The 27606-nt window shown below is 48.5% G+C and overlaps 1 protein-coding gene and 1 pseudogene across 1 annotated transcript in view; both read right to left on the bottom strand.

Annotated features, from left to right (window-relative positions):
• Nucleotides 1-27606, bottom strand: part of DDX46 (DEAD-box helicase 46) — a 416812-nt gene that overhangs the window by 355540 nt on the left and 33666 nt on the right. Inside the window, exons 2-3 of the mRNA XM_077473955.1 lie at nucleotides 26958-27149; nucleotides 22338-22478 (exon numbers count right to left, since the gene is read on the bottom strand). Coding sequence (XP_077330081.1) covers nucleotides 22338-22478; nucleotides 26958-27149 — 333 coding nt within the window. The remainder of the gene's footprint in view (nucleotides 1-22337; nucleotides 22479-26957; nucleotides 27150-27606) is intronic.
• On the bottom strand, nucleotides 3492-3610 carry LOC143965281 (5S ribosomal RNA; annotated as a pseudogene).

The raw sequence follows: 27606 nt of genomic DNA, 5'->3' as shown, positions 1-27606 counted from the left end.
GTACCTCAGTTTTGTAGCAAAGCAACACATGTACACCAAAGAAGGGAGGGACCTCTGTGTGCCCTGATGTACTTCAAAGAAAAGGATCTGTTCATAAAATTTCTGTTTTCTTTGCATACATCATGGGACACAGAACCATAGTAGTTACTATGTGGGATGTCCCATAGCAGTGCCAACTGAAGGGAGGGAGACAATAGTAGGGCACCAAGAGACTAGAGGACTCACACTGCAGTACACTGCGCCCAAAGGCGATATCCTCATGATCTTTTACATCTACTTGATAGAATCTAGTAAATGTATGGATTGAAGACCAAGTTGCGGCCTTTGTAGATCTGAACCATGGAGGCTTGGTGATGCACTCCCCAAGAAGTACCAACGGTCCTGATGGAGTGCCTTTAAAATGAAAAAAGGAGAAATTCACTTCTTTTAAGCCAAAAAGCTTGAACAATTACTTGGACAAATCCATCTAGAAATCATAGATTCTGGTGCTGCCTGTCCTCTTTTAGCACCGTCAGGCACGCAAAAAAAAAAACATCTGCTTTTATGCATCAGAGCAGTCACCTTTAAATGCGCCTTGAACGCTCTCACCAGATCAAGAGAATGTACTGACCTTTCTTTCAGAGAATGAAGTTCTGAAAAAAAAATCAGGGCAGAATATATTGGTTTAATATGAAAAAAAAAAAGAAAAAAAAAAAAAAAAAACCCTGACACTACCTTCGGAAGGAAATTAGGATGAGGCCGCAATCCAACCTTATCCTTAAGAATAATGGAATATGACTCTTACAAGAAAGAGCAGCCAACCCTGATACTCCTCTTGCAGAAGATATGGAAACCAGGAAAATTATGTTTCTCGTCAAGAGGACCAACGGGAAAAAAAAACAATCGTCTCAAAAAGACTTTGTAAAACCGACAGGACCAATCTTAAGTCCCAAGGATTCAGGAGTGACCCAACTGGAGGATTTAATCTAAGTTTCCCCCTGAATAAGTTACGAACCAGAGAGTGAGAAGTGGTCGTTGAAAAAAAAACCACAGCTAAGGCCGATATCTGGCCTTTGAAAGTACTCAGGGCCAGCTTAATTTCTAATCCCATCCGTAGGAATTCAAGGAGCCTACCTATGACATATTTCCTGGGGTGCCAACCCCTGTATTCGCACCAGCAGACATATGCCTTCCAGACTCATTAGTATATGACACTGGAGGCCAGCTTACTAGCATAACCAAAGTAAAAACTACTGAAGCCGACAGCCCACTGTCTTATTTTAGAATGTGGGTATCAATAGCCAAACCGTTAAATTTAGCGTTTGTAAGGAAGGGTTTAATACCGGACCTTGCAAAAGAAGGTCTGCCCACAATGGTAGGGACCAAGGGTCGCCTACAAGCATCTTTATAATTGCAGCAAACCAAGAACTCCTGACACAAGACATCCCGGGACTGGACTCCAAGGACTGGGAAGACATGTGGGATTTCCCCTTCAAAATCCTGGTCTCACACAAAATACTACACCGGGTATAAATCAACCCGTATAGGTTGCATAAAATGAGAACCTCCCTGTCCTCGGAATGTTGGAGATGTACTGGGGATCCGAGCAATTCAAAACCAGTGGTCACAAGTACTAGCTGTAATACAAGAAGTGGTGGGAATAGATATAGCCCCAACCTCACAGATCTGCCTTCTAGGTTTAGTGTAGGGCTGCAACTAACGATTATTTTCATAATCGATTAATCGGTTAATAACCTTTAAAAAAAAAAAAAAAAAAAAGTGGGTCAAATTGACGTTCATTTTCAACCACAGTGACGGGAAAATTTGGAAATAGAAAATTTCTTTGTCAAAGGAATTTTCAGACACTGTATGTGGTTTTCATTCAGAAATTACATTCATTTTAAAAACAGAACGTTAAAAACAAGTGAAAATTTCAAACAAAATTATTTTCAGCGAATGTACAACAATTTTTCGTCTGAATATTCTCATCTGAAAATGGATCTGTGTGGCCAGCATAAGGCTTGGTACACACCTGTGGAGTTTGCTTTTGATCTGTTTCTGTAGTGCCTTTTGCTGTGCGTTTTGATTTTTGCGCACGTGATTTTACAGAAATTTGCATGTTTGCATTTTTTTGGCCAGATTAAAAAACACAAGTTGTTGCAAAAACGCATTACATGCTTTTCTGCAGCTTCTCAATTGAAGTATACTGAACCAATAAAGCACCATTTTGCGTTTAATAGTCCCTGACCCTTTTAGATGTGAACGTGTCCCATAGGAGACCATGTAAATGAACTGTAGTGCATTTCTGGAAAAAGCACCAATAAACACATAGATGTGAACCCGGTCTAAGACGTTTACTAACATAATGGGGTTAAAAAAGGAAAATTAGCTCTTTATAGTAGAAAAAAAAGCAGATAATCACTACTGTAAGGGTTTAATTTTTTTACTGTAGAACAGTGAGGGTAGTAATTAAAGGAGCGATTTATTTGCTCTTTTTGTACTATAAAGGGCTCAGTGAGTAATATTTACAGTAGTATTTGTTCTTTGTACTATAAAGGGCTTTAACCCCATTATGTTACTGGCCGATTAATCTATTAAAATAGTAATCGATTCATTTCATAATCGATTAGCTGTTTCAGCCCTAGTTTAGTGGAGGAATTATCCCCCAGGATAGCAGAGAGAACGCCTCATAGGACCCCTGCTCTTTTATGCCAGGAAAATGATCAGACCGATTGTGAGAAAGTGATATTGATACATTGGTAAGATTTTTTTGGTAATGTAATCTCTGATATGGGTTTATTTGATAGCCATTATTGTCCCTTGGATCTCGACTGATCGATTTGATCCTGAGTTACCTTAATTGAGCAGGAGCCAACACAGCACTAGGTTGGTTGTTTTTGTGTTTTTTTTCTTCCCCTTTCTTACATGCTACAGCTGTATGACACTAATGCTCTAAGCAGCCCAATGGCCAGCTGCCACTGACTCCTACGCGAGTCTAGTCCCAATGCTGTGGCAGGTTTAATGTTTGCTTGTATGTCTTATACTTAAAAAAAAAAAAAAAACACAAAACCAAGAACTCCTGGGCCACAAGAATCATCTAGTTCTCTTCTTGCTTGCTCCTGAAAAAAGGCATTGAAGCAGAACAGGAGGGAAAGCATAGATCAGTGAAAAACTGATGCCATGGAAGGCATTTGTTTTGCATTCCATCGGATCCTTTGTCCTTGACACAAAGTTGTCGATCTTTTGGTCGAACCCGGACACCAATAGACCCACGTCCGGAACTCCACTTGGCATATTGAAAGAATGATGACAGGGAAAAGGAACCATTCTCCCAGGAAAAAAAAAAATGGTACTCAAGTAGTCCGCCTGCCAATTCTTCATTCCTGGAATGAAACTGCAGATGGGCAAGGAATGTTGCTTTCTGTCCAAGACAGGAAAAAAAAAAAATCACCTTTCTGGGCCACACGACTTTGGTCATTGAAATAAGCCACTGCTGTGGCATTGTTGGATTGAGCCTACAGCACCTAGTATTCCCAGGCAGTCTCCCATCCAGGTATTAACCAGGCTCGATCCTGCTTAGTCTCGGAGATCAGACGAGATCAGGCGCTTTCAGGGTGATGTGGTCGTAGGCTGGATCCTGACAGGACAATAGTCTGAGCGTCCAGGCCTCCAGGGCCAGGCGTACTGCCCGAATCTCTAGAATATTGATGGGCAAGGTAATTTCTGATCGCCACCATTTCTCTTGGACAGATGTTTCTTCCAGGACTGCTCCCCAGCCGAAAGACTAACTGGTAGAAAGGATCTTCCTTTTAGAAGATTTTTGGATATCGAACATCAATAGAGGCTCTGATGCACTTTAGCGGATAAACGCAATGGGAAGTCCAGAGTTTGGATCTTCTTGTTCCAAGTTGACAGGATACTGTTTTGCAGCAGTCTTGAATGGAACTGCGCATAAGTTACGGCCTTAAAGAACCCTTATCTTTCCAAATAAACACATGCAAAGATAAATAGAAGGTTACTTCTTTGTATCCTGGGGTAAAAATAGGATTTTTTTTGTACTTGCCGTAAAATCCTTTTCTCTGTAATTCACCGAGTGACAAAGCTCCTCTCTGTAACTAAACAGTTGTATAGCCTGCCGTTAGGAGAAACTAGGCAAAATGGTTACACAATACACAGAACTTTAATCCTGCCCCAGGGTGGAGGGCCCATGCTATCAACCCTTCCCACTGCTCCTAGCAGCTTCAGTACCACAACAAGCAGTATAACGTAGAAAAAAAAAAAGGAGGAGTGGGTGCTGTGTCGGTCGGTGAATTACAGAGAAAAGGATTTTACGGCGAGTACAAAAAATCCTATTTTCTCTTATATTCACCGACCGACAGCTCCTCTCTGGCACTGCTTGGGGACGTCCCATTTAGTTACAAACGAGGGGTGGGAAAAACAGCATAAAAACTTCATCCACCATGGCAAGTGGGAACTAGTGAAACTAAACCCACAAAAAAAATAAAAAAAATAAAAAAATAAAAAACACACACCACACAGCAGTGTGGAAAAACATCACTATATAACCGGGTATCCTCAACAGGAGTTATCCCCAAGACGGCAACATTGCGGAAGTAATGCAACAGTGCATTAACCAAAACAGTACTGCGTTTTTAATAAAAAAAAACAGGAAAAAAATTGCAACTACACGGCCACCTGCAAAACTTTGCAGCCAAAACAGGCATCAGCCGATGCACTGACGTCTACCTTTGTAGAACTTGGTAAACGTATGGACAGATGACCAGGTCGCCACCTTACACACCTGAGCGACAGAGGCTTGGTGTCAGAAGGCCCAAGATGTTCCGATTGCTCTTGTAGAGTGGGCTGTGACTGGAAAGGGGGCCCCTGACCCTTCAAGGCGTAGGCTTGGACTATAATCTGTCCGATCCAGCTGGACATTTTGGCCGACGAGACCACCATGCCCTTCTTAGGACCAGCCACCAAAACAAACAGTGAGTCTGACTTCCGAAAGGAAGCGGTGGCAGACAAGTACACCTTCAGATCCCTAACCACATCTAGAGCGTGAAGGGCCACCTCTTTGGGGTGCTTCGGCTTAGGACACAATGATGGCAATACAATGTCCTCATTGAAATGAAAGGCCGAAACTACCTTTGGTAGAAAGGACAGTTGCGGACGCAACACCACCTTATCCCAGATAAGGCGACTTGCAGGACAAGGCCGCCAGTTCCGAAACCCTCCTGGCCGACGTGACGGCCACTAGAAAGACCACCTTCTGTGAAAGGGTCAGCAGAGGTATCTCCCGGATATTCTCAAACGGCGGCTTCTGAATCGCCGACAAACACCAGGTTCAAATCCCACGGAGGTAACAGAGGATGCACCAGAGGGACTACATGTCGCACCCCTTGCACAAAGGTACTTACTAATCTACACCTTGCTGAAGAAACAGCAGGATCCTGGATATGGAGAAGGAACGCGGATGCCACCCTTTCTCCTCACACATGGAGATGTAGGCCTTCCAAGTACGATGGTATATCTTCCTGGAAGAAGATTTCCGCGCCCTCAGCATAGTTGGAATCACAGAGTCAGACAGACCCCGGTTCCTCAATACCTGGCTTTCAAAAGCCAGGCCGTTAAAGCCAGCGATGGTAAAGCAGGGTGAAGAATTGGACCTTGAGATAGGAGGTCCTCTCTCAACGGCAGTCGCCAGGAAGCGTCTGCCACCAGGTCTGCGTACCAGGCCCAATCTGACGCAATCAGGATTACTGGAATCCCCTCGGCTTCCACTCTGCGAAGCAGACACGGCAACAGTTTCAGTGGAGGAAAGGCGTAGATCAGCTGGTACTGATCCCACGGAGCCTCCAGCGCGTCTGCCCACAGATCTCTTGTCCTGGACACGAATCTCGGCACCTTGCGATTGAGCCGGGAGGTGTGCCCCATTTCAGGCACAGCAGCCTGAATATCTCCGGATGTAATGCCCATTCTCCTGGGTCCAGCATCTGTTGACTCAGATAGTGCACCTGCCAATTTTCCACCCCTGGGATGTAAATGGCAGACAGGGCTGGAACGCGTTGCTCTGCCCAACGAAATATGTGAGCGACCTCCCGAGCAGCGGCTGAGCTTCTTGTTCCCCCTTGGTGATGTACGCCACAGCCGTGGTGTTGTCCGACTGTATCCTGGTCGGACGCCCTTGATGACACGTTGACCACGTGTGGAGACACAGCCTGATCACTCTCAATTCGAGCAGATTGATCGGCAACTTTGATTCTTCCGTCGGCCAGAGGCCCTGAGCCGAATGAATCCCCATCACTCCACCCCAGCCGGACAGACTAGCGTCCTTAGTGACCACCATCCATTTCAGAGGAAGGAACTATTTTTCCGGCCTGAATCACCAGGGACCTCAACCACCAGATCAGGGAGTCCCTGACTGGCTGACTCACCTGGATCTGCCGATCCAGGGACAACGGAGATTTGTCCCATTTTCTCAAGATCTCCTTCTGCAGGACTCTGGTGTGGAACTGGGCATAAGGTACTGCCTCGAAAGGAGGCTACCATGAGCCCCAGCACCAGCATGCAAAAGCGGAGTGATGACCACTTGCGGTTCATCAGTAGTTTAACTGCAGATCTGAGAGTCAGCAATTTGTCTGAGGGGAGAAAAACCCTCACTTCCCTGGAGTCCAACAGTAACCCCAGGTACTCCAGACGCTGAGTCGGTACCACCACCGACTTCTTTAGGTTCTACAGCCACTCAAACGCTTGCAGGGACTGCAAGGTGATTGCCACATCCTCCTCTAATTCTGAGGCGGAAGAAGCTCTCAGTAGGAGAACGTCTAGGTAACCCACGATCGCGATCCCGCGTTGTCTGAACAACGCCATATACTGGAGGCAGTACTTTGGTAAAGACTCGGGGAGGGGGGGGGGGGCTGATGTCAGGCCAAAAGGAAGAGCCACAAACTGGTACTGGGCTTCCCTGACTGCCAACGCAGAAACTTTTGATGCTGAAGGCATATGGGTATGTGCACGTAGGCATCCTGAATGTCCAAGGATGCCAGGAAGTCCCCTTGATGGAGTGCAGCGACTACTGAGCGAACTGATTCCATTCTGAACCTCTGCACTTTCACAAAGTGATTTAGGGCTTTTAGGTCCAATATTGGAAGTACCCCTTCCTTCTTGGGAACCACAAACAGATTTGAGTAGAACCCCTGGAAGCGTTCCGATTCAATCACCCCACGATTCAGCAAGTCCCTCACTGCCCCTAACAGGGCCTTCCGGCGAACCTGGGGACACAGGTATGCTGGAGGGAAAGAATCTGTTTGGCGGCCAAGAGAGAAACTATCTTGTAACCTGCGGAAATCAGATTGCAGACCCATTGGTCTGATAACCGGGAGGTACAACGGGCTGCAAACTCCCGAAGACGACCCCCCCCACCGGAGACATGGGTGGAGGCAAACCTTCATGTGGTAGCACTTTTGTTCGCAGGCTTGCGGTTCCAGGGACACTTCTGACCGTCCGTGGGTGTCCTGTCGGGTTGGGGTCGTTTTGCCGAAGCACCGGGCGGATGAAAGAGCCGCTTGTGAGCGGAAAAGGAGGACCCTGGCCTGTGGGAGTAGTGTACCCTTACCACCCGTGGCATTTTTAATAATGTCATCCAACAAGGCTCCAAAGAGCCATTCGCCAAGGAAGGGAAGATCTGTCAGGGCTTTCTTGGATGCCTGGTCAGCAGACCAGCATTTCAGCCAAATGAGGCGCCTCAGCACCACGGCTGACACTGAGGCCCTGGATAGCAGAGGGAGAGTATCCAGGGCCACGTCACAAACGTACTTAAGGCCATGCACTAGTTGGTTTTCTAGTTCCACGCAGACAGGGGAGGCATTCTGTTCTCCCAATTCGCGGTGCAAAAGTTTTGCGCACTCAGTCAGTGTCTGCGACACCAGTGCGGATGCCAGTACAGGTCGCACGGCTGACCCCAGAACCGTAAACAAGGAACAAGCCACTACTTCGGCCTTCCTGTCTGTGGGATCGTGATTACTTTATTTAACCTAGATACTGGGGGGTCCACGACCGGAGGAGCCGACCACTTTTTGAGAAGGCTTTCCTCAAAGGGGTAACGCACCGCAAAATTTTTGGGGACCGAAAAGGTCCATTGCGGGCGACCCCATTCCCTGTAGATGAATTTGTCAAAATAAGTCAAATACGGGAACACCTTAGGTGAATGTGCTGGTTTGCGGGACCCAAACTGGATCGGTACATCATCAGAGTTTCTGAAGCCATGCTGACCCTAGCCTGTCTGCCACCTGCAAGGGGACTTAGGACAATGAAGGTCCCACCCTCCTGCTGCCACCGTGTGTGGGGGGGTGCTTAGCGCCAGACTCCCCACCCTGGGGCGTTCTGTGAATGCCACTAGCCGTGCCTGTAATCCCTAGGAGGTTACCCAGTTGCAGAGTGAAGAAAACTGTCGGCAGCAGCTGTCTATCATAGCGGTGAAACGTTCTGCAGAGCTAGCTCCAGCGTTCAGCAAAGAGCCATCCAGCATCCAGTCACACAGTGGACACAGGAAACAGCATGTGAGAGCACATGTAAAGCTGTCACAAGAGAACTGCGGTGAAAAGAGCGCTCGGGCTTCAAGAAAATGGCCGCCAATGCAACTAATAGGAGAATCTTATAGAAGATGGCTGCTGAGGCTCCCAAGTGGAAACTGCATTTACCACAGTCAAGATGGCCGCCGGACAGCGCCATGCGGTGACAGGATAAACCCAGAACAGTGCTGCCTGCCTACAGCCAGAACACCTCCACAGGCACCTTTTGGAACCCTCCAGACCGGGACCAACGCTAGCCGCACAGAGCCCCCACAGGTGAGAGACCCAGCGAACCCCTCATACACACACACACCGCCCGCAGCGCATGCAGCCACCCCCCTCAGAGGGGGGGGGGAAGGAGGGGAGATAGGAACTTGGGAGAGAAGATAGGGAGGTGAGGTGGCCCCCGAATCGACCCCCAGGGAATGCCCAGCTGCTCACCCCACCGAAGCAGGGAGAGCCGTACTTACCAGTCCTGAAGAGCTAGGAGACATTCCATCACAGACCTACTCCTGCGCAGTTACAGGGTAGTTGTTGGTCCAGTATACTGTGATGTAGACATCAGTAGCCCGGTCATATGTATACCCCGGACCATTGAAGCTCACCGACCACCTCTGGAGCCGAGGCATGTCGTGGCCTGCCGAGCCTTAGCTGCGGCCTGCACACGCTCGATGGCCGGACTGGGGACACTACAAGGATAACATTAACCAGTCTGTCACCCAGCCGGCAGTTGATGAAAGATCCTGGGATCTTCTATCTTGCGCAAAAAAAAATCAAACCTGCAGCAAAAACATGAACCAAAAGGGCCCGCAGGGTTCCTAGGTCATTCTCCTTACTAGGCAAAATAAAAACAATCTGCTGGAAGCAGCGGGTAGGGTTGTTAGCACAGGGTCCCCCCCCCCCCCCGGGGCGGGACTGAAAGTTCTATGTATTGTGTAACAATTTTGCCTAGTTCTCCTAATGGCAGGCTAAACAACCCATTTAGTTACAGAGAGGAGCTGTGTCGGTCGGTGAATATAACAAAAAAAAAAAAAAATACTTCCTGCCCCTCTTTTGCCTTTTACCGGGAACTTTTTTCCTTTTTCTGCTGAGCGGGACAGGACCTGAGCAAGGCCAGGTCCAAAAAGTTGGGAACCCACAAAAAGCAATCCGTAATGTCGTGACATAGACATGGTCCCCTTCCCATGACTTGACCCAGACGGCCCTTCTTGCAGAGTTAAGGAGGATTGCAGATTTAGCCGTGTTCCTGACAAATTCCACTGCCGCGTCTGTTAAATAGGCCAATATGCCTTACCTATTATTCCTAGAGAATCTGTGACTTCCATAGACTCACTCCCTCTAGAAACTTGGTTGGAGAGCCTGCCCAACCATGCATCCACATTTCTTACCACGTATGCCGACGCGAAGGCAGGAGCCATGGCTGCCGCATTGGCACCCCACGCTCTTTGCAAGAGCGTCTCAGCTCTTCTGTACATTTGGTCTTTTAAGTTACCCAAGTTCTCAAAAAGACAAGTCAGATTTCTTAGAGACCTGTGACAGGGCTGCGTCTAAAGGGAAACCTTCTCTTCTAAGTATTGAGTTTAAGACCCTTTCTTTACGGGTCTTTCCACTCTCTCAAAAATCACCTCCTTTAGGGCCTGATGAACTGGGCATACCCTGGACTTGGGTTTACCCAGTCCCCTATACATCTTATCCCGGGCAGACGCCTGAACCAAAGGTTCTGGGATGTCCTCAGAGGCACAGATTGCTCTGAGTAGCTGCCCCATGTCCCCTAGTTCTAGGACTGTCACTATCCTGGCTATCAGAATCTGAGGTTTTCCCCCTCCTCTGACTCCTCAAACTCCCGAAGTGAAAGAGGATGGTGGTCTCTGCTGGGTTTTCTGACCCCTGTCCAAGATACCTTACTGAGAAGAAGTGCCTTTTCTAGAGGACAAGATTTCTCTGTCATTCGTCCTCGGCACTTCCTTAGGTGCTATAACTGTCTTGAGCGATTGGAGGGTAGACAGCATCTCGGACTGTACTGCAAGGAAGTCTTTCATAACCTGTGAGGCTTCCTTACTCGACAGTTTACGTATGCACCTATAACAAAAAGGTTTAACGTGGTCTTGTGGGCGCTTTTTGTTACAATTCCCACACTTTTGTTCTGGGGGGGCGGGAGTTTTTTTTTTTACCCCTAACCTTGTGAACCCATTGGGCAGAGCCGCTAGGTTTTAAGGAGACACACCAACTTAAATAGTCTTCAAGGCCTTTCTCCTGTGTGCCCCCCCCCCCCCCCCCCAATGGTGCAAGACCCCTCTGAGCCCACCACCTTCCAAAATGGAAGAGGACTCGCCACCTGTGGCCTTTAAGGGTACAGCTCTGTCTCTGTCCTCCTCTCTTTCCATAGCAGCTCCTTGCTGGTTCTGTACCAGGGGGCGACCCGGAAAGAGAATAGAAAACGGGGAGGCCTCCACTTGTCTCTCTGGAGTCTAGTGATGTGTCTGCTCCTCAGACGCAGGTGATAGGCGCCAATTTGTTGGAGAACCGCTTTCGGAAGGGCGATTTGGCCTCTAGGTCTACCCCATTTTGGGTAGACCGGAAATGACGGCACCATCTTGCTCCACCCAGCCGGAATGCTTACTCCCAACACAGGAGCGTTACATCGTTCATTATGGGGATGGAAATTCCTCCTATCCAACAACCCTGCCCAGCACCACTGGATAACCTGGGCACACGTCCTCAACCCCTTCAGCGGCCCAGACTCTAGCACAAGCTCTAGTTCCTGCGTGCTTGTGTTTAGCAACAATGTGCACAGAACCATGTATAGCATCTGCCTATATAGGTACAAACCACCATAGGCATCTCAGCAGTTATGCGTTTGGCTAGTTTAGAAGCCAGCACCTGCATGAGGACCTTGTGCAAGTTCTATAAAAGAACTCAAGCAATTATTGCAAGCAAAAAGCTGCCAGAATTCTGAGAAGGCTGAGCAGGACACATAGAACACCTGTTAAACTGGCCTCACAATGATTAACCACTTAAGGACCGCCGCATGGCAATGTACGTCGGCGCAATGGCACCGACAGGCACAAGCACATACATGTACGTGCTTGCCTTCCAGCGGGTAGGGGGTCCGATCGGACCCCCTCCCGCTGGCTGCGGTGGTCCGTTTCGCTTCAGGAGCGATCCGGGATGAGGGGATGGCTGTTGATTTCTGGCCATCCCCTCTCGATCGCTCCTGGCGAATGAGAAGCTTCCCCCGCTGTGTATAGTAAACACAGGCAGGGAGGAAGTGATGTCATTCTCCTTGGGCGGTCTTTTTGACCGGACTGCAAGGAGAACATAGAAAGTAAGTGTGCACCAACACTACACTGACACGTAGGCACACAAATCCCCCTCCGATCTGCCCCCCCCCAGTCACAGTGTCACTGATTGTAGTGATCATTTATTTACTGATCACTGCATTTAGTGTCAGTTGTGACAGTAAAAACTGTCAGGGCAGTTAGTGTTAGGTCCAGGGTAGCCCCCTACCCCCCCCCCCAATAAAGGTTTAACCCCCTGATTGCCCCTAGAGTTAACCCTTTCACCCCCTTTTGCCAGTGTCACTAAGCGATCGTTTTTCTGATCGCTGCATTAGTGTCACTGGTGCTGCTAGGAAGCTAGTTTTTTTAGGTTCACCGCCAGGTTTTTATAGCGCTAGGTACCCCGATATACTACCCAATAATGGTTTTAACCCCCTGATTGCCCCTAGTTAACCCTTTCACCAGCAATCACCGTATAAGTGTTACAGGTGACTCTGGTTAGTTTACCTTTTATAGCATCAGGGCACCCACCATTTATTACCCAATAAAGGTTTAACCCCCTGATCACCCGGCGAGTGTTATCAATTAGGTTTTAGGGTCAGGGTCTGCGTCGCCCCAGGCAGCGCTAGGTTAGCGCCAGTACCGCTAACACCCACGCGCAAAGCATACACCCCCCGTAGTGGTATAGAATCTGAACAGATCAATATCAGATCTATACTAGCGTCCCCAGCAGTTTAGGGTTCCAAAAAAAACGCATCGTTAGCGGGATCAGCCCAGATACCTGCTAGCACCTGCGTTTAGCCCCTCTGCCCAGCCCACCCAAGTGCAGTATCGATCGATCACTGTCACTTACAAAACACTAAACACATAACTGCAGCGATTGCAGAGTCAGGCCTGATCCCTGTGATCGCTAACAGTTTTTTTTGGTAGCGTTTTATATTTAAATCCGGAAGGCAGTGCTTGGATTTCGGGGTCCCCCATATGTGGCATCCCCGTACTCGGGAGAAGCAGCAGAATTTATTTTGGGGTGTAATTCCACTTATGCCCATAGCATGTGTGAGCAATATATCATTTAGTGACAACTTTGTGCAAAAAAAATAATATATTTTTTTTAATATTCCTGCAACTTGTGGCAAAATATAAAATATTTCATGGACTCAACATGCCTCTCAGTAAATAGCTTGGGGGTGTCTACTTTCCAAAATGGGGTCATTTGGGGGGGTTTTGTGCTATTTTGGCATTTTATGGCCTTCGAAACTGTGATAGGTAGTGAGGAGTGAAATCAAAAATTTGCACCCTTAGAAATCCTGAAGGCAGTGATTGGTTCTCGGGGTCCCGTACGCGGCTAGACTCCCAAAAAGTCCCACATATGTGGTATCCCCGTACTCAGGAGAAGCAGCAGAATATACTTTGGGGTGCAATTCCACATATAACTATGGCATGTGTGAGCAATATATAATTTAGTGACAACTTTTTGTAAACTTTTTTTTTGTGCGTCATTATTCAATCACTTGGGACAAAAAAAAAAAAATTCAATGGGCTCAACATGCCCCTCAGCAATTTCCTTGGGGTGTCTACTTACCAAAATGGGGTCATTTGGGGGGGGGGGGGGGGTTTGTACTGCCCTGCCATTTTAGCACCTCAAGAAATGATATAGGCAGTCATAAATTAAAAGCTGTGTAAATTCCAGAAAATGTACTCTAGTTTGTAGACGCTATAACTTTTGCGCAAACCAATAAATATACGCTTATTGACATTTTTTTTTTTTACTAAAGACATGTGGCTGAATAAATTTTGCCCTAAATGTATGACTAAAATGGAGTTTATTGGATTTTTCTTATAACAAAAAGTAGAAAATATCTTTTTTCCCCTCGAAATTTTCGGTCTTTTTCCATTAATAATCGCAAAAAATAAACATCGCAGAGGCAAATCAAATACCATCAAAAGAAAGCTCCATTTGTGGGAAGAAAGGGACGCAAATTTCGTTTGGGTACAACATTGCATGACCGCGCAATTACCAGTTAAAGCAGTGCAGTGCGAAATTGTAAAAAGACCTCTGGTCCTTAGGCTGACAATTGGTCTGGGGCTGAACTGGCTAAGCAATTGCTGTCAGCAGGCTGCTCAATCTGCCAGTTTTTTTTAACAGGAATTCCAACTTCATTAGTTTATGCCTAAGCAGTTGAGTATTGTCTACCAATAACAGCTCTTAGTCACAGAGGATATACGGAGTGATTTGCTAGTATACCGTACTTAGTAAATTTCCTCCACCATAGGATAACAAACGTAAAAACTTTTAGGGAGGAAAAACATCTGGGAGATCTTCACAGATACAAAAAATAAAAAGGCTTTCCTGACAATAAATGGACAGGGAAAAGCATGCACAGTCCGAGGAGGCTTTAACAGACCCAAACACTTAGTCCGTAAGCAGCATGCTTTTTTTTTTTTTTTTTTTAAATGCAGCGCTTCCTTCCCCAAAGAGGGGAAGAAATTTCAGCATAGGGGGGCGACTATGGGAGAAACCCCCCCCCCCCCACACTTACCAGAGGTCTGTCGCTCGGTTGGAGAAGCATCTGCTTCCAAACACAAAGTGGCTCTGAAGCATAAGACGCGAGAACTCAAAGTGTCACCCCCCAGTGGTGACACACACACATAGACTAATTTAACCACCTCAATACCGGGCACTTAAACACCTTCCTGCCCAGACCAATTTTGAGCTTTCAGCGCTGTTGCATTTTGAATGACAATTGCGCGGACATGCTACACTGTACCCAAATGACATTTTTATCATTTTTTTCCCACAAATAGAGCTTTATTTTGGTGGTATTTGATCACCTCTACAGTTTTTATTTTTTGCGCTACAAATAAAAAAATACCGAAAATTTTGAAAAAAAAATATGTTTTTTTTTGTTTCAGTTTCAAAACTTTGAAAATAAGTACGTTTTCTCCTACACTGATGGGCACTGATGGGGCTACACTGATGGGCACTGATGGGGCTACACTGATGGGGCTACACTGATGGGGCTACACTGATGGGGCTACACTGATGGGGCTACACTGATGGGGCTACACTGATGGGGCTACACTGATGGGGCACTCATAGGCGGCACTGATGGGGCACTCATAGGCGGCACTGATGGGGCACTCATAGGCGGCATTTTATTATGTTATACTGTACTAATGGATGCCAATCAGTGCCAAACAATAATGCATGCCAATCAGTAATGCCCATTGTGGGCACTGATTGGCATCCATTATGGCACTGACTGGCATCCCTGGTGGTCTAGGGAGAATTACCTTTTGCTGGGCATCCCTGGTGGTCTGGTGGCGTCCCTGGTGGTCCAGTGTGGGCATCCTCAGGGGGGCTGTGCTGATAATCGATTAGCACAGATCCCCCCTGTCAGAGGAGCCGATCGGCTATCCTCTACTCGCGTCTGACAGACGCGAGTGAGGAAAAGCCGATCACCGGCTCTTCCTATTTACACTGTGATCAGCCGTGATTGGACATGGCTGATCAAGTGGTAAAGAGTCTCCGTCAGAGACTCTTTACCGAGAACGTAGTTGCCGGGTGTCAGACTGACACCCCGCCACAACGATCGCCGCGATGCGCGCCCCCGGGGCGCGCAGCGGCTCATAATCCTGATCACGTCATATGAGGTCCGGTCAGGATTATGCAATCACTTTGCCACCGTCAATTGCCTATAGGGCGGGCGGGCAAGTGGTTAAAGGAGACATTAGAAGGGGCGTGGCCTGAAGCTGCATGGCGTAGGACGCTTCTAGTGTGAGCTCCGGCTGCCTGCTATCCTACTTTTATCCTAGAGGACCGATTCTGATTTCCCTGGGGGCAATTCGGACTACTTACCTTCGGTGTATACCCCGGTGGCATGTCACCGACCAAGAGGGCCCAGAGCGCGATCGCGAAGCTCGGGAAATTCCGGGCGGACGGTCCAGACCTCGTGGAGGAAGATGGCGCCGCATCAGGCCCGAGCGAGGACACCGCGCCATCGGGCGACACCGCGCGGATCCTGGAGGCTGTTACGCTCTGCCGCACGACTCTTACCTCCAGAATTGAGGAGGTGAAGGTGGACATTTCCCTTATCCGCCAGGACCTACATAAGCTGCGGGAACGAGTCAGCAAAACGGAATGCAGGATTGGGCAGGTGGAAGTTGACATCCCCCCCCTCCAAGTTACCACGGAACGGCTGCAGCATCAGCTACAGGTTGTACTGAGCAAGCAAGATGACATCGAGAATAGGCTGCGCCGGTGCAATCTCCGTTTTGTGGGGCTGCCGGAGAGGGCTGAAGGCTCGGATCCTCTTGGGTTTCTGGAACGCCTGCTTATTGCCACATTTGGTAGGGAGGCCTTCTCTACTACTTTTGCGGTGGAGCGAGCGCACCGCTTGGCCTCTAAACCCCCGCCGGCAGGAGCCCCTCCCCGCACATTCATTGTGAAGATGCTTAACTACCGCGACCGGGATGCTGTCTTGCGCCTTACCCGGGAGAAAGGCAATATCCCCTTTGAAAACCAGCGTATTGCAGTGTTTCCGGACTTCTCTTCCGAGGTACAGCGGCGGAGGGCACAGTTTTCAGAGGTGAAGCGCCGGCTCCGAGCCCGACATTTGGTATATGCCATGCTGTTCCCTGCTAAACTGCGGATCATCCGGGATGGAAAAGCGCATTTTTTTGAAGATCCCAATGCGGTGCTCTCTTGGCTGGAGCAGGCCCCTGCAGTTGTCCCAGAGTGAATTGCTGCTCCCGAAGGATGTTTGTTCATCTGCTGCACTATGCCCCTAGGCTGTGGAGGGGGGAAACATGCTACTCACTGTGTAAGTTACCCGTGACTGTTGCCCCCCTGAGATGGACCCTTATGACTGCCTTGGTTCCTGATGTTGCCTGTCCATATGTGGCTCCGTACTTCATGATACTTACCTTTGCCCTATGTGTATGGTGGCAGCGGGGGGGTCTTTCTCCTACCTGTTCCCCCCCCCCCCCCCCCTCCCCCATTATTTTATTTTTATCCTTTATCTTCTCCCCCTTTTGATTTTTACAATTTTACACACTGGATCGGTCCCCCCTTTTCACAACCGTTTCTGACAGCCGGACACTTGCACCCCGTCCTCTGTTGGTGTTGGATGCCGTACGCCATCACCCGGCTGTGCAGCACAGTTAACTTTTGTTCGTCCCTTTTGCCGGTGGCGCACGCAGTGGGCCCTCATCTTTATTTGTCATCCGGTGCCTTCCACGTAAGCCATTGTGGACCGATGCGGGCGTCACAGAATGTTCAAGATGAGTTTCCCTGGCCGGCCTCGGCCCACGCGGAGGTGGAGGGTGGCGTGGAGCTCGAGCTGTTTTGTCGGTCCAGAGTTGATAAAGATATTTTTGCACTGTTTAGATCTTATAAGTCTGTTTTTTTTGTTTTCCTAATCACTGTATCTGACTGCTGCTCAAGTGTTATGTGGTTGCTATGTTGTTTTACCTGGTGTGGGAGGGAGATTGAGGTGGGGAGGGTATGGTTGGCTCCCTCTGTTCGGGTGCATATCTGGGCCTCGAAGTGGGGTGACCCGCGGCTGGGGCTCTGGATCTGTGTGAGTTGACTGAATGGTGATGGGAACTTTTAAGTTGGTCACCTGGAATGTGAGGGGTTTGGGAACCAGACGGAAACGAGTGGCTGTCCTCTCGTGTGTTAAGCAGATGCGGGCGGATATAGTGGTTTTGCTTGAGACTCACATGACGGGTCAGCTACAGTTATCCCTCAAAAGGCCGTGGGTGGGGTGGGTATACCATACTTCATACACAAGCAACTCTAGGGGGTTGGCTGTCCTGGTGGCCAAGGGTACTCAGTTTAAACTACACAGCCTGCAATCGGATAGACATGGGAGATACCTCTTTTTACATGTCACGGTGGGGGGGTTGGAGTTCCTCCTGCTTGCTTTTTACATACCCCCCCCCCTTTCATTTTGGGGTACTTCAAGAGGGGGTCCAATATATGTTGCAACACCCTGCGTTGCCTGCTATATGGGCAGGTGATTTTAATGCAGTGATTGATCCGGCCCTTGATAGGGTCACTCACTCTGCTGGTCACTCGTCCCGTCCATCACTCACTAGATTTGGTAAGTTTCTCTCTGAGCTCGCGTTGACGGACACATGGAGGTATAGGCACCCTACTGATAGGGCATATTCCTGCTTTTCACCGGCGCACAATGCCATGTCCCGTATAGATATGGTCCTGCTCTCCCCTGCCCTGCTCCCGTATCTGCGGGAGGTGGGTTTTGGAGATAGGGCCCTGTCGGACCACTCGCCCTATTGGGTCCGTATTGGAGTGCCATCTGGCTCCGCTGTTCGCCTGTGGAGGCTGAGCCCATTTTGGTTAACGGTCCTCCCGGATCTGGACGAGATTCAGCGGGAGTGGGACTACTATTTTCAAACCAACGTGGGTTCAGTCTCGTTTGGCTCAGTTTGGGAGGCCTTTAAATTGCATGCCCGTACGATTTTGTCTGCCCGTATTAACCGGCATAAGGCCTCCTCGCGTCTGGTGTTGGGACAGGCTGAGGAGACACTGAGGGAGCTTGAAGGAGGAGTTTGTGGCGAATCCTACGCCCTCGAACTCTGCCAGGTTGCGCCTGCAGTCCAGGCTTACAGCTCAACTTCACTACCAAAAATCGGACAGGTCCATATTCTATAGTAAACAAAAAACATATGAGTATGGGGAGAGAGCGGGGAAGATATTGGCCTATCTGGCTCGAATGGACCATAGCCCCCCTGTAGTCGTTCAGTTGACTTCGGCTGCGGGGGAACTATTGTCTGATCCCGTGGAGGTGGCGGGTGCGTTCCGTCGCTTTTACATGGATCTCTATGCCTCGGGAGCTGATGGCTCTCGAGAGCAGTTAGATACCTTGTTGAATGAGATAGATTTCCCTGTTCTTACGGACTCGCAGGTTGAGCTCCTGGATGCCCCCATCACTGAAGAATGTATTGCGGAGGCCGTGGCGTGCTTGGCACCGGCTAAGGCTCCGGGCTCCGATGGCCTCCCTCTGGAGTTTTATTCCCAGTTCCAGGAGGTATTGATTCCCAGGCTCCAAGCGCTTTATTCCCATGTGTTTGCGACCGGCTCCCTCCCCCGCTCCATGAGTGAGGCCCTGATTATTCTTATCCCGAAGCCCGACAAAGACCCCCTCTACCCCCGAATCGTATAGACCGATTTCCCTATTGCAATTGGACATTAAAATATTAGCCAAAATTTTAGCCCTTAGACTTAATAAAGTAATTCTCCATCTTATCCCATACAGACCAAACTGGCTTTATGCCTACGAAAAACACGGCGTTTAACCTGCGGAGGCTCTTCATGAATCTACAGGCTCCTCATGACATGCTGGTGCCAGGGTGGTGGTTAGCCTGGATGCCGCAAAGGCGTTTGATTCTGTGGAATGGGAGTATTTGTGGGAGTGCCTCCGCAGGTTCGGATTCGGCCCTAAATTTGTTCGCTGGATTCAGCTTCTTTATCCAGGCCCCTACTGCTCGTATTTTGGTTAATGGACAGATGTCCGACTCCTTCCCGTTATCCCGCGGCACGCGCCAGGGTGCCCTATCTCGCCTATGTTGTACGCGCTGGCTGTGGAGCCTCTGGCTATCGCCATCAGAGCTCACCCTGACATCCGGGGTCTCTGTAGGGGGCGGGTGTCAGAGGTTCTCAGCCTTTACGCTGACGATATGCTGCTGTACCTGGAGGATGCTGGCCCCTCATTGGCGGCAGCATTGGAGTTGATTCAGAGATTCGGCAACTTTTCGGGCTTACGTATAAATTGGTCTAAATCCCAAATCCTCCCCATAGATATGACTGCCCCCACGTCGGTGCAGGCGGCGCTTCCCCTGGTGCGGACGGACCGGATCAAATACTTGGGAATACAGTGCTCCCGCTCCATTGCGGACTATCTCCGTTTGAATATACAGCCACTCTTCCCCATCCTTAAACACAAGACCCAGGTTTGGTCTAGATTGCCGCTTGGGGTTATGGGACGGTTGGGGCTTGTGAAAATGATCCTCCTCCCTAAATTGCTTTATGTCTTCTGGCATGCTCCAGTATCTATCCCGGCCCATGTTTTCCGTGATATGGAATCTATTTTAAACTCCTTTATTTGGGGGTCTTCCAGGCGCAAGTTGGCTTGGCAGACTCTCAAATGTCCTGTCCATCTAGGTGGGGTGGCGCTTCCGGACCTGGCGGCTTATTACATGGCTTCCCAATTGTCCCACCTTTTCTATATTAACACTTATGATAGACTCCGCTACTCTACTCTGGTATGTACGCCGGTAACGGACGTGGTTGCGCACCCCTTTCAGATTCTATTTTGTAGCCATCGGGGGCTTTCCCGCTCGGGGTCGGGACAGCTCATGCTTTTACACCATAGTAGAATTTGGAGTGGGGCCCAGAAGGCGACTGCGGCTCCCACCCTACATGCCCACACACCTCTCTGGGAGAACCCTTCCCTGCCCGAGATGCTGAGGGTGCCGGATTATAAGCTGTGGATATGCAGAGGGATAGTGCATTTGTCCCAGTTGTACGGGGCTCAGGGCATTAAGACTTTTCAGCAGCTAAAGGAGGAGTATGACCTTCCGAACTTTATGTTGTTTCGCTACCTGCAGGTCCGTCATGCGGCTCAGACCCAATTTGGGCACTCCTCTCCACCACTGGAATCCACAGCCTTGGCGGATTTGGTGTTTGGGGACGACTCGAGGAAATTGATTTCCTGTTTCTACCAGATTCTCATTACCCCCCAGGCCACGGCTAGAGCATACAGGTTGAAAACACGCTGGGAGGTTGATGTTGGGGCCTTGGAGGATGACCAGTGGAGTGATGTCCTGAATGTATCTAGGGTGGTATCTCCGAGGCTGTCAGATAGGCTCACGCATCTATACATGCTTCACCGCACGTATCTTACCCCTGGCCACATATCCAGGTTCAGGCCAGACTTTGACCCTGCTTGCCCCCGCTGTGGGGACACCAACAGTTCTTTCGACCACCTCATTTGGGCTTGCCCGCTTGTCCAGGGTTTCTGGGAGCAAGTAATTAAGTTCCTGCATGACCATATGGGCTCCCCCGTTGCCCTATGCCCACGGCAGTGTATCCTGGGTCTTCTTCCTCTTCCTGAGGAGGACAAATACTTTAGGACATTTTTGCAGGAGGTCCTCTTCACTGCTCGTATGCAGATAGCCTGCATGTGGCTTAGGCCTACTCCCCCTACGATACAGCAGTGGAGAGGGGCAGTGAACAGTGTCTTACCGTTTAAAAAAGTAATGTATGCCAACCGGGGGTGCCCAGACAAATTTGGTAAAGTGTGGGATAGCTGGATGGAGAATGCAGATAGCTGCTCTGGTTGAAGAACACCTACCATGCCATTGTGGGGCCCGGCCTCCCCTCTACTCCCCTACGCTACCATGGCCTCTTGGGCATTTGTTCCTGATCACATCAGTTTAAAATGCTTGTATGTGCAGCAGTCAAGATGTTTCACTTTTGTATGTCAGACGCCAGATGTTTATGTTATTGGGTACTATGTATATTGGTGCTTGTTGCACCAGGGTTTATAAATATGTATGATGACATTTTTTATTTCTATGCTCAATAAACTTGATTTTGGTTAAAAAAAAAGGAGACATTAGAAAAAAAAATAAAAAAATAAAAAATTTCTTTAGAGAACTCCACTTACCTTCCCACTCCGCAGGGTTTTCTGTGGTAAACCAACAGACCCAATTTTCACCTTTCATGGTGGGCTCTGTTAAACCTTCAGGAGCAGGGGAACCTAGAGGTAACCCACAATCCTGGACCTGCAACAGCACCCTGCCAGTAAAACTTTATGGCCTCACTGCCAAAAAGTACTGTATTCCAGGGTCCAACTCTCAAAAAAATAAAAAAAAAAACCTACCACGCCAGAGATTGAGTTAGTAATACTAAGATGTGAATTTGAAACCAGTGGGAAAAACTGGTTCTATATTTACAAGCACATCCTGTTTTTCATTTTCCTCTCCATTTGTTCTCCTTTTTTCTTCTTTTAATTTTTTTCTTCGATGTATATCATTTCATTGTAGTGCATCACCACTCGAACTTGTTTCATTATATGTGTACTGTATGAAAATTTTCAATAAAAACGATTTTGGGAAAAAAAAAAAAAAAAAACATACGCAGGCAAAACCCAATTTATTCGGAATATGAGGCCCAAGTACCATTTAATTTGCCCCAAAAAAGGACACTTTGAATGGATCCGGTCAGCATGGCTAGCCCCAGCAAGGATCTTCACTCGTGATGAACACCTTAGACACTGGCGAAAAAAACTGAGGTACTCCTACCAGTGGGACAGGTTATATAGGGAGTGCACATTTTAAATTTAGGGCGTGCCAGTGGCCATCACCTGAAGGTGGCCTATAACCCACATAGTAACTACTATGGCTCTGTGTCCCCTGATGTATAGAGAAAAAAAAATAAAACAAAATAAAAACAAAAAACACATTTTCAGGAAAATACCTCAATTCCCGCTTCTTTGTTTTGTTTGGACTAGCAGACCGCGACCGTCGAGTTCGGCTTTTGCTCCTAGAACGCCTTCTTTCACGACTGCGGGATCTTCTTCTCTCTCTACTACGCTCCCTCTCTCTGCTTGGTCGTCGGCTATAAGTAAAACACGAAAAAAAAAATAATAATAATTTGGAAAGAAGCTCACACACTGTAGGAGAGTGGACTGTGGCCTAGGGACCCCAGCAGCCCTCCAAGAAAGCGACGTCCAGCTGGGTGCAGGTCTTTATCAGGCACATAGGGAAAGGGTCCCAGGGCAGCCATACCATAGTGTGCGACAGGGACTTCAATAAGGGCATCTACACACAGAAAAGCCTAGGGAAGCAACAGCCCCAGTACCCTCCCACTAGGAGAAGTGTTCAAACTGTGAACCTACTTGGCTAGAGGAAAAACAAACTGATCAGCAATATTTGGGCCACCTTATAAGCCTTTCTTACAGAGGGAATATACTGCATTAACCGGTTCCCAACCAGCGCACGCCGATACGCTGGCAGATATGCTGTAGGTTGGCAGAATGGCACGGGCAGGCAAATGGGCTTACCTGTACGTCCCTTTAAAATTTGCCGCTCTGCCATCACGACCGCGCAGTCACGTGCTGGTCGGAATCCCCGTGGGTCCCGCGGACTATCGCTGCGGGCATACCTGCGATCGTCTCACGGGGCGGTTGAACGGAGAGATGCCGTTGTAAACAGCATCTCCCCGTTCTGCCTAGCAACTAGTGATGCTGATTTCCGCTCCATGTGATTGGAGCAGAGATCAGTGTTCACTAAATTAAAGTCCAGCCCCCAACAGTTAGTAACACACCCCTAGGAACAGTTAACCCTGTCCCCCACACTGTCACCCACTGGTTAACCCCTTCACTGTCAGTGTCATTGACACAGGAATCACTGCATTTGTATAGCAGTGATTGCTGTATAAATGACAAATGTATAAGTCCCAAAAATGTGTCAAAAATGTCCGATGTGTCCCCCATAATGTTGCAGTCAAAAATTGCTGATCGCCATTACTAGTAAAAAATTATAATAATAATAATAATAATAATAATAAAAATGCCATAAAACTACCCCCTATTTTGGAAACGCTATAACTTTTGCGCAAACCAATCAATCGCTTATTGCGATTTTTTTTACCAAAAATATGTAGAAGAATACGTATCGGCCTAAACTGAGGGAAGGGAAAAAAAATGTTTTATATATATTTTTGGGGGACATTATAACAAAAAGTAAAAAATAATGCATTTTTTCTAAATTGTGGCTCTATTTTTGTTTATAGCGCAAAAAATAAAAACCGCAGGGATGATCAAATACCACCAAAAAGAAAGCTCTATTTGTGGGGGGGGGGGGGGGGGGGGGGGAAGGACGTCAATTTTGTTTGGGAGCCACGTCGCATGACCGCACAATTGTCAGTTAAAGCGACGCAGTGCCGAATCGCAAAAAGTGGTCCGGGGCTGATGTGGTTAATAGCACCAAAAACCAAAAAGCCATTTAATTCATTTTCATTTAAAGCTAATTAACCCACTCATGTCTCCATGCTTTATTTTTCTGAGAAATCACTTAGAAAAATACCCCCCTAGCATTTCTGGCTGTGGCCATCTTAAGTAAGGGCAGATGATTCATGTAGCATTCACTCCCCGGAATCCACCTGCCTTTAGACCAGGCATGAGGGTGTGCTTAGCTGAGAAAACTCCAAGAATATAGGACATAATTTGCCTAGGCATGGAAACTAGGAAGTAACTAAAGAAATGTAAAAAAAATGTTTAAATGATATACTTTGATTTATGCATAAGGATTCAAAATAGTCAATGTTGATTGTGAGATTAAAGGGGTTGTAAAGTAAAATTTTTTATTTTTTTTAAAATAACAAACATGTCATACTTACCTCCACTGTGCAGCTCGTTTTGCACAGAGTGGCCCCGAACCTGCTCTTCTGGGGTCCCTCGGCGGCTGTCTCTGCTTCCTCCCGCAGGTGCTTCTCACGTTAATGCGAGCTCCCTCGCATTGGTGAGAAGCACTGCGGGCGCGCTCCCGTGATACAGCCGGCGGCTATAGCCGCTCGCTGTATCACAAGGCCCCGCCCCCCGGCGCGCTGCTTCATTGGATGTGATTGACAGCAGCGCGAGCCAATGGCTGCGCTGCTTTCAATCCATCCACTCCAGCCAATCAGCGGCCAGGCTGAGCGGCGAAGAGGACGGCGGGGGCGAGCGCGGGATTTTCGAGGGGTCAGGTAAGTAAAACGGGGGGACTGGGGGCGCCGGCAGTGTCAGATGTTTTTTCACCTTAATGCATAGAATGCATTAAGGTGAAAAAACATTTACCTTTACAACCCCTTTAACCACTACAGATCCGCGCTATTGCCAAATGACGGCATCAGCGCGGACCTACATTTCCGGGACTACGTCTATTGACGTCGTCCCGGATACGAGCGGCCTGCGCGCCCCCCTGAGGGGCGCGCGCGGCGCGCTCTGTGATCGGCGAGTCCGTGAGACTCGCCTGATCACCGATCCGTGCAAGGGGTCGATCCCGACCCCTTATCACGTGATCAGCTGTCAGCCAATGACAGCTGATCATGTGATAGAACGGAGCCGGTAATCGGCTACTATTCCTCCTCGCGCTGACAGCGCGAGGAGAAAAAAAAAAAGCCGATCACCGGCGGCCGTGATCGGGACATCAGTCCCGATCACGGCCATCAATACAAGGGACCACCTGCCACCTGCCAGTGCCCACCTGCCTCCCGCAGTGCCATCCTGAAGTAAAATAAAACGCAAAAGTAAGTGCCCCCCGTCAGTGCCCACAGTGCCACCCTCAGTGCCACCCATCAGTGCCCAGTGCCACCCATCAGTGCCACCCATCAGTGCCGCCCATCAGTGCCCATCAGTCCCATCTGTGGTACCTATCAGTGCCCATCCGTGCCACCCATCCGTGCCATCTTATGTGCCCATCTTTGCCCATCAGTGCCGCCTTATCTGTGCCCATCGGTGCCGCCTTATCTGTGCCCATCGGTGCCGCCTTAACTATGCCTATCAGTGCCCACCAGTGCAGCCCATCAGTGCCCACCAGTGCAGCCCATCAGTGCCCACCAGTGCAGCCCATCAGTGCCCACCAGTGCAGCCCATCAGTGCCCACCAGTGCAGCCCATCAGTGCCCACCAGTGCAGCCCATCAGTGCCCACCAGTGCAGCCCATCAGTGCCCACCAGTGCAGCCCATCAGTGCCCACCAGTGCAGCCCATCAGTGCCCACCAGTGCAGCCCATCAGTGCCCACCAGTGCAGCCCATCAGTGCCCACCAGTGCAGCCCATCAGTGCCCACCAGTGCAGCCCATCAGTGCCCACCAGCGCAGCCCATCAGTGCCCACCAGCGCAGCCCATCAGTGCCCACCAGCGCAGCCCATCAGTGCCCACCAGCGCAGCCCATCAGTGCCCACCAGCGCAGCCCATCAGTGCCCACCAATACAGCCCATCAGTGCCCACCAATACAGCCCATCAGTGCCCACCAATACAGCCCATCAGTGCCCACCAATGCAGCCCATCAGTGCCCACCAATGCAGCCCATCAGTGCCCACCAATGCAGCCCATCAGTGCCCACCAATGCAGCCCATCAGTGCCCACCAATGCAGCGCAGCCCATCAGTGCCCACCAATGCAGCCCATCAGTGCCCACCAATGCAGCCCATCAGTGCCCACCAATGCAGCCCATCAGTGCCCACCAATGCAGCCCATCAGTGCCCACCAATGCAGCCCATCAGTGCCGCCTAATCAGCGCACTTCAATGAAGGAGAAAAATGACCCGTTTGCAAAATTTTATAACAAACTATTAAAACATGATTTATTTATTTTTTTGCATCTTTTTTTGTTTGTTTAGCAAAAAATAAAACTCCGAGCTGTAACTAAATACCACCAAAAGAAAGCTCTATTTGTGGGAAAAAAATGATAAAAATTTCATTTGGGTACAGTGTTGTATGCCCGCGCAATTGTCATTCAAAGTGCATCAGCGCTGAAAGCTGAAAATTGGTCTGGGACTGAGGGGGGTTTAAGTGCCCAGTAAGCAAGTGGTTAAAGTTTAATTTTAAGTATATAATAAGTGTTATTTTGTTTAGGTGAGAAGAGCCTCCCAGCAATGTCCTAAGTCACCTTAGGAAAGCAAACCACCCAGATACTGTGTACTGAAAGAGCAACAATTTTTGCAGACACCTCTGCAACTTCTCTGCAGTATTGCTGCATTATATACTGTACATCCTATACAAATGTAGACAAACACTACCTTATGGGCATTAGTCCTTAACATAATTGATATTTTTTCTCATTAAGACTTTGCAGTTGTAATTGAATGTGGAACACAAACTCTTCTGTCACACACACAGGCAGACAAGCTGCGATTTTAATGGCCCTCACAACTGCCCACTTAAAAACAGGAATGCAGTCGCCCAGGGCTGGCATTTTGAGGGTTATTAAAAGGAGGTGAGGTTGTGACATATCAAAAGCCCTCTGAAAAAGATCCACCACAGATCGCTTTTCAGAAGGGCAGCAATCGCTGCATTTGTGAATGAACCCTTACAAAAAATAAAACAAACAATACCTACCCAGGACGCTTTCGATCTCTGGATCGTGATCTTCTGCGATCTCTGCTGCGTGATCTTTCCCTTCTACGATCTCTGTCACGCTCTCGACTTCGGGATCGGCGATCATCTCTTTTGGATCTCTTGTCAGGCGGTGAGCGGCTTTTTGACCTGCTACCAGAGCGGCCACGTGATGATGAGCGTTTTCGGTAATGTCTAAAAGCAAGAAGTAACATCAATCATAACTCAATACGATATAAGCTAGAGCTGCACGATTCTGGCTAAAATGAGAATCACAATTTTTTTGCTTAGAAGATAGATCACGATTCTCAGGGTGTAACATCTTTCACATTAAATTTAAAACAAATTGGGTTAACCTTTTTTTTTTTCCATTGAAGTGTATTTTTTACCAAAAAATTGTGTTTGAAAGACCGATGAGCAAATACAGTGACAAAATATTGCAGCAATTGACTTTTTATGCCCTAGGGCAGTGATGGCGAACCTTGGCACCCCAGATGTTTTGGAACTACATTTCCCATGATGCTCAAATGCACTGCAGAGTGCATGAGCATCATGGGAAATGTAGTTCCAAAACATCTGGGGTGCCAAGGTTCGCCATCACTGCCCTAGGGTCTCTGCTAATAAAAAAATTATATAATTTTTTTATTATTAT

The sequence above is a fragment of the Lithobates pipiens genome, unplaced genomic scaffold (assembly GCF_037356315.1).
Source record: "Lithobates pipiens isolate NorthernLeopardFrog02 unplaced genomic scaffold, aLitPip1_a1.2 Scaffold_8, whole genome shotgun sequence".
NCBI lineage: Eukaryota > Metazoa > Chordata > Amphibia > Anura > Ranidae > Lithobates > Lithobates pipiens.
Note: the sequence above shows the minus strand (reverse complement) of the source record. Positions and strands in the feature narration are given on the sequence as shown.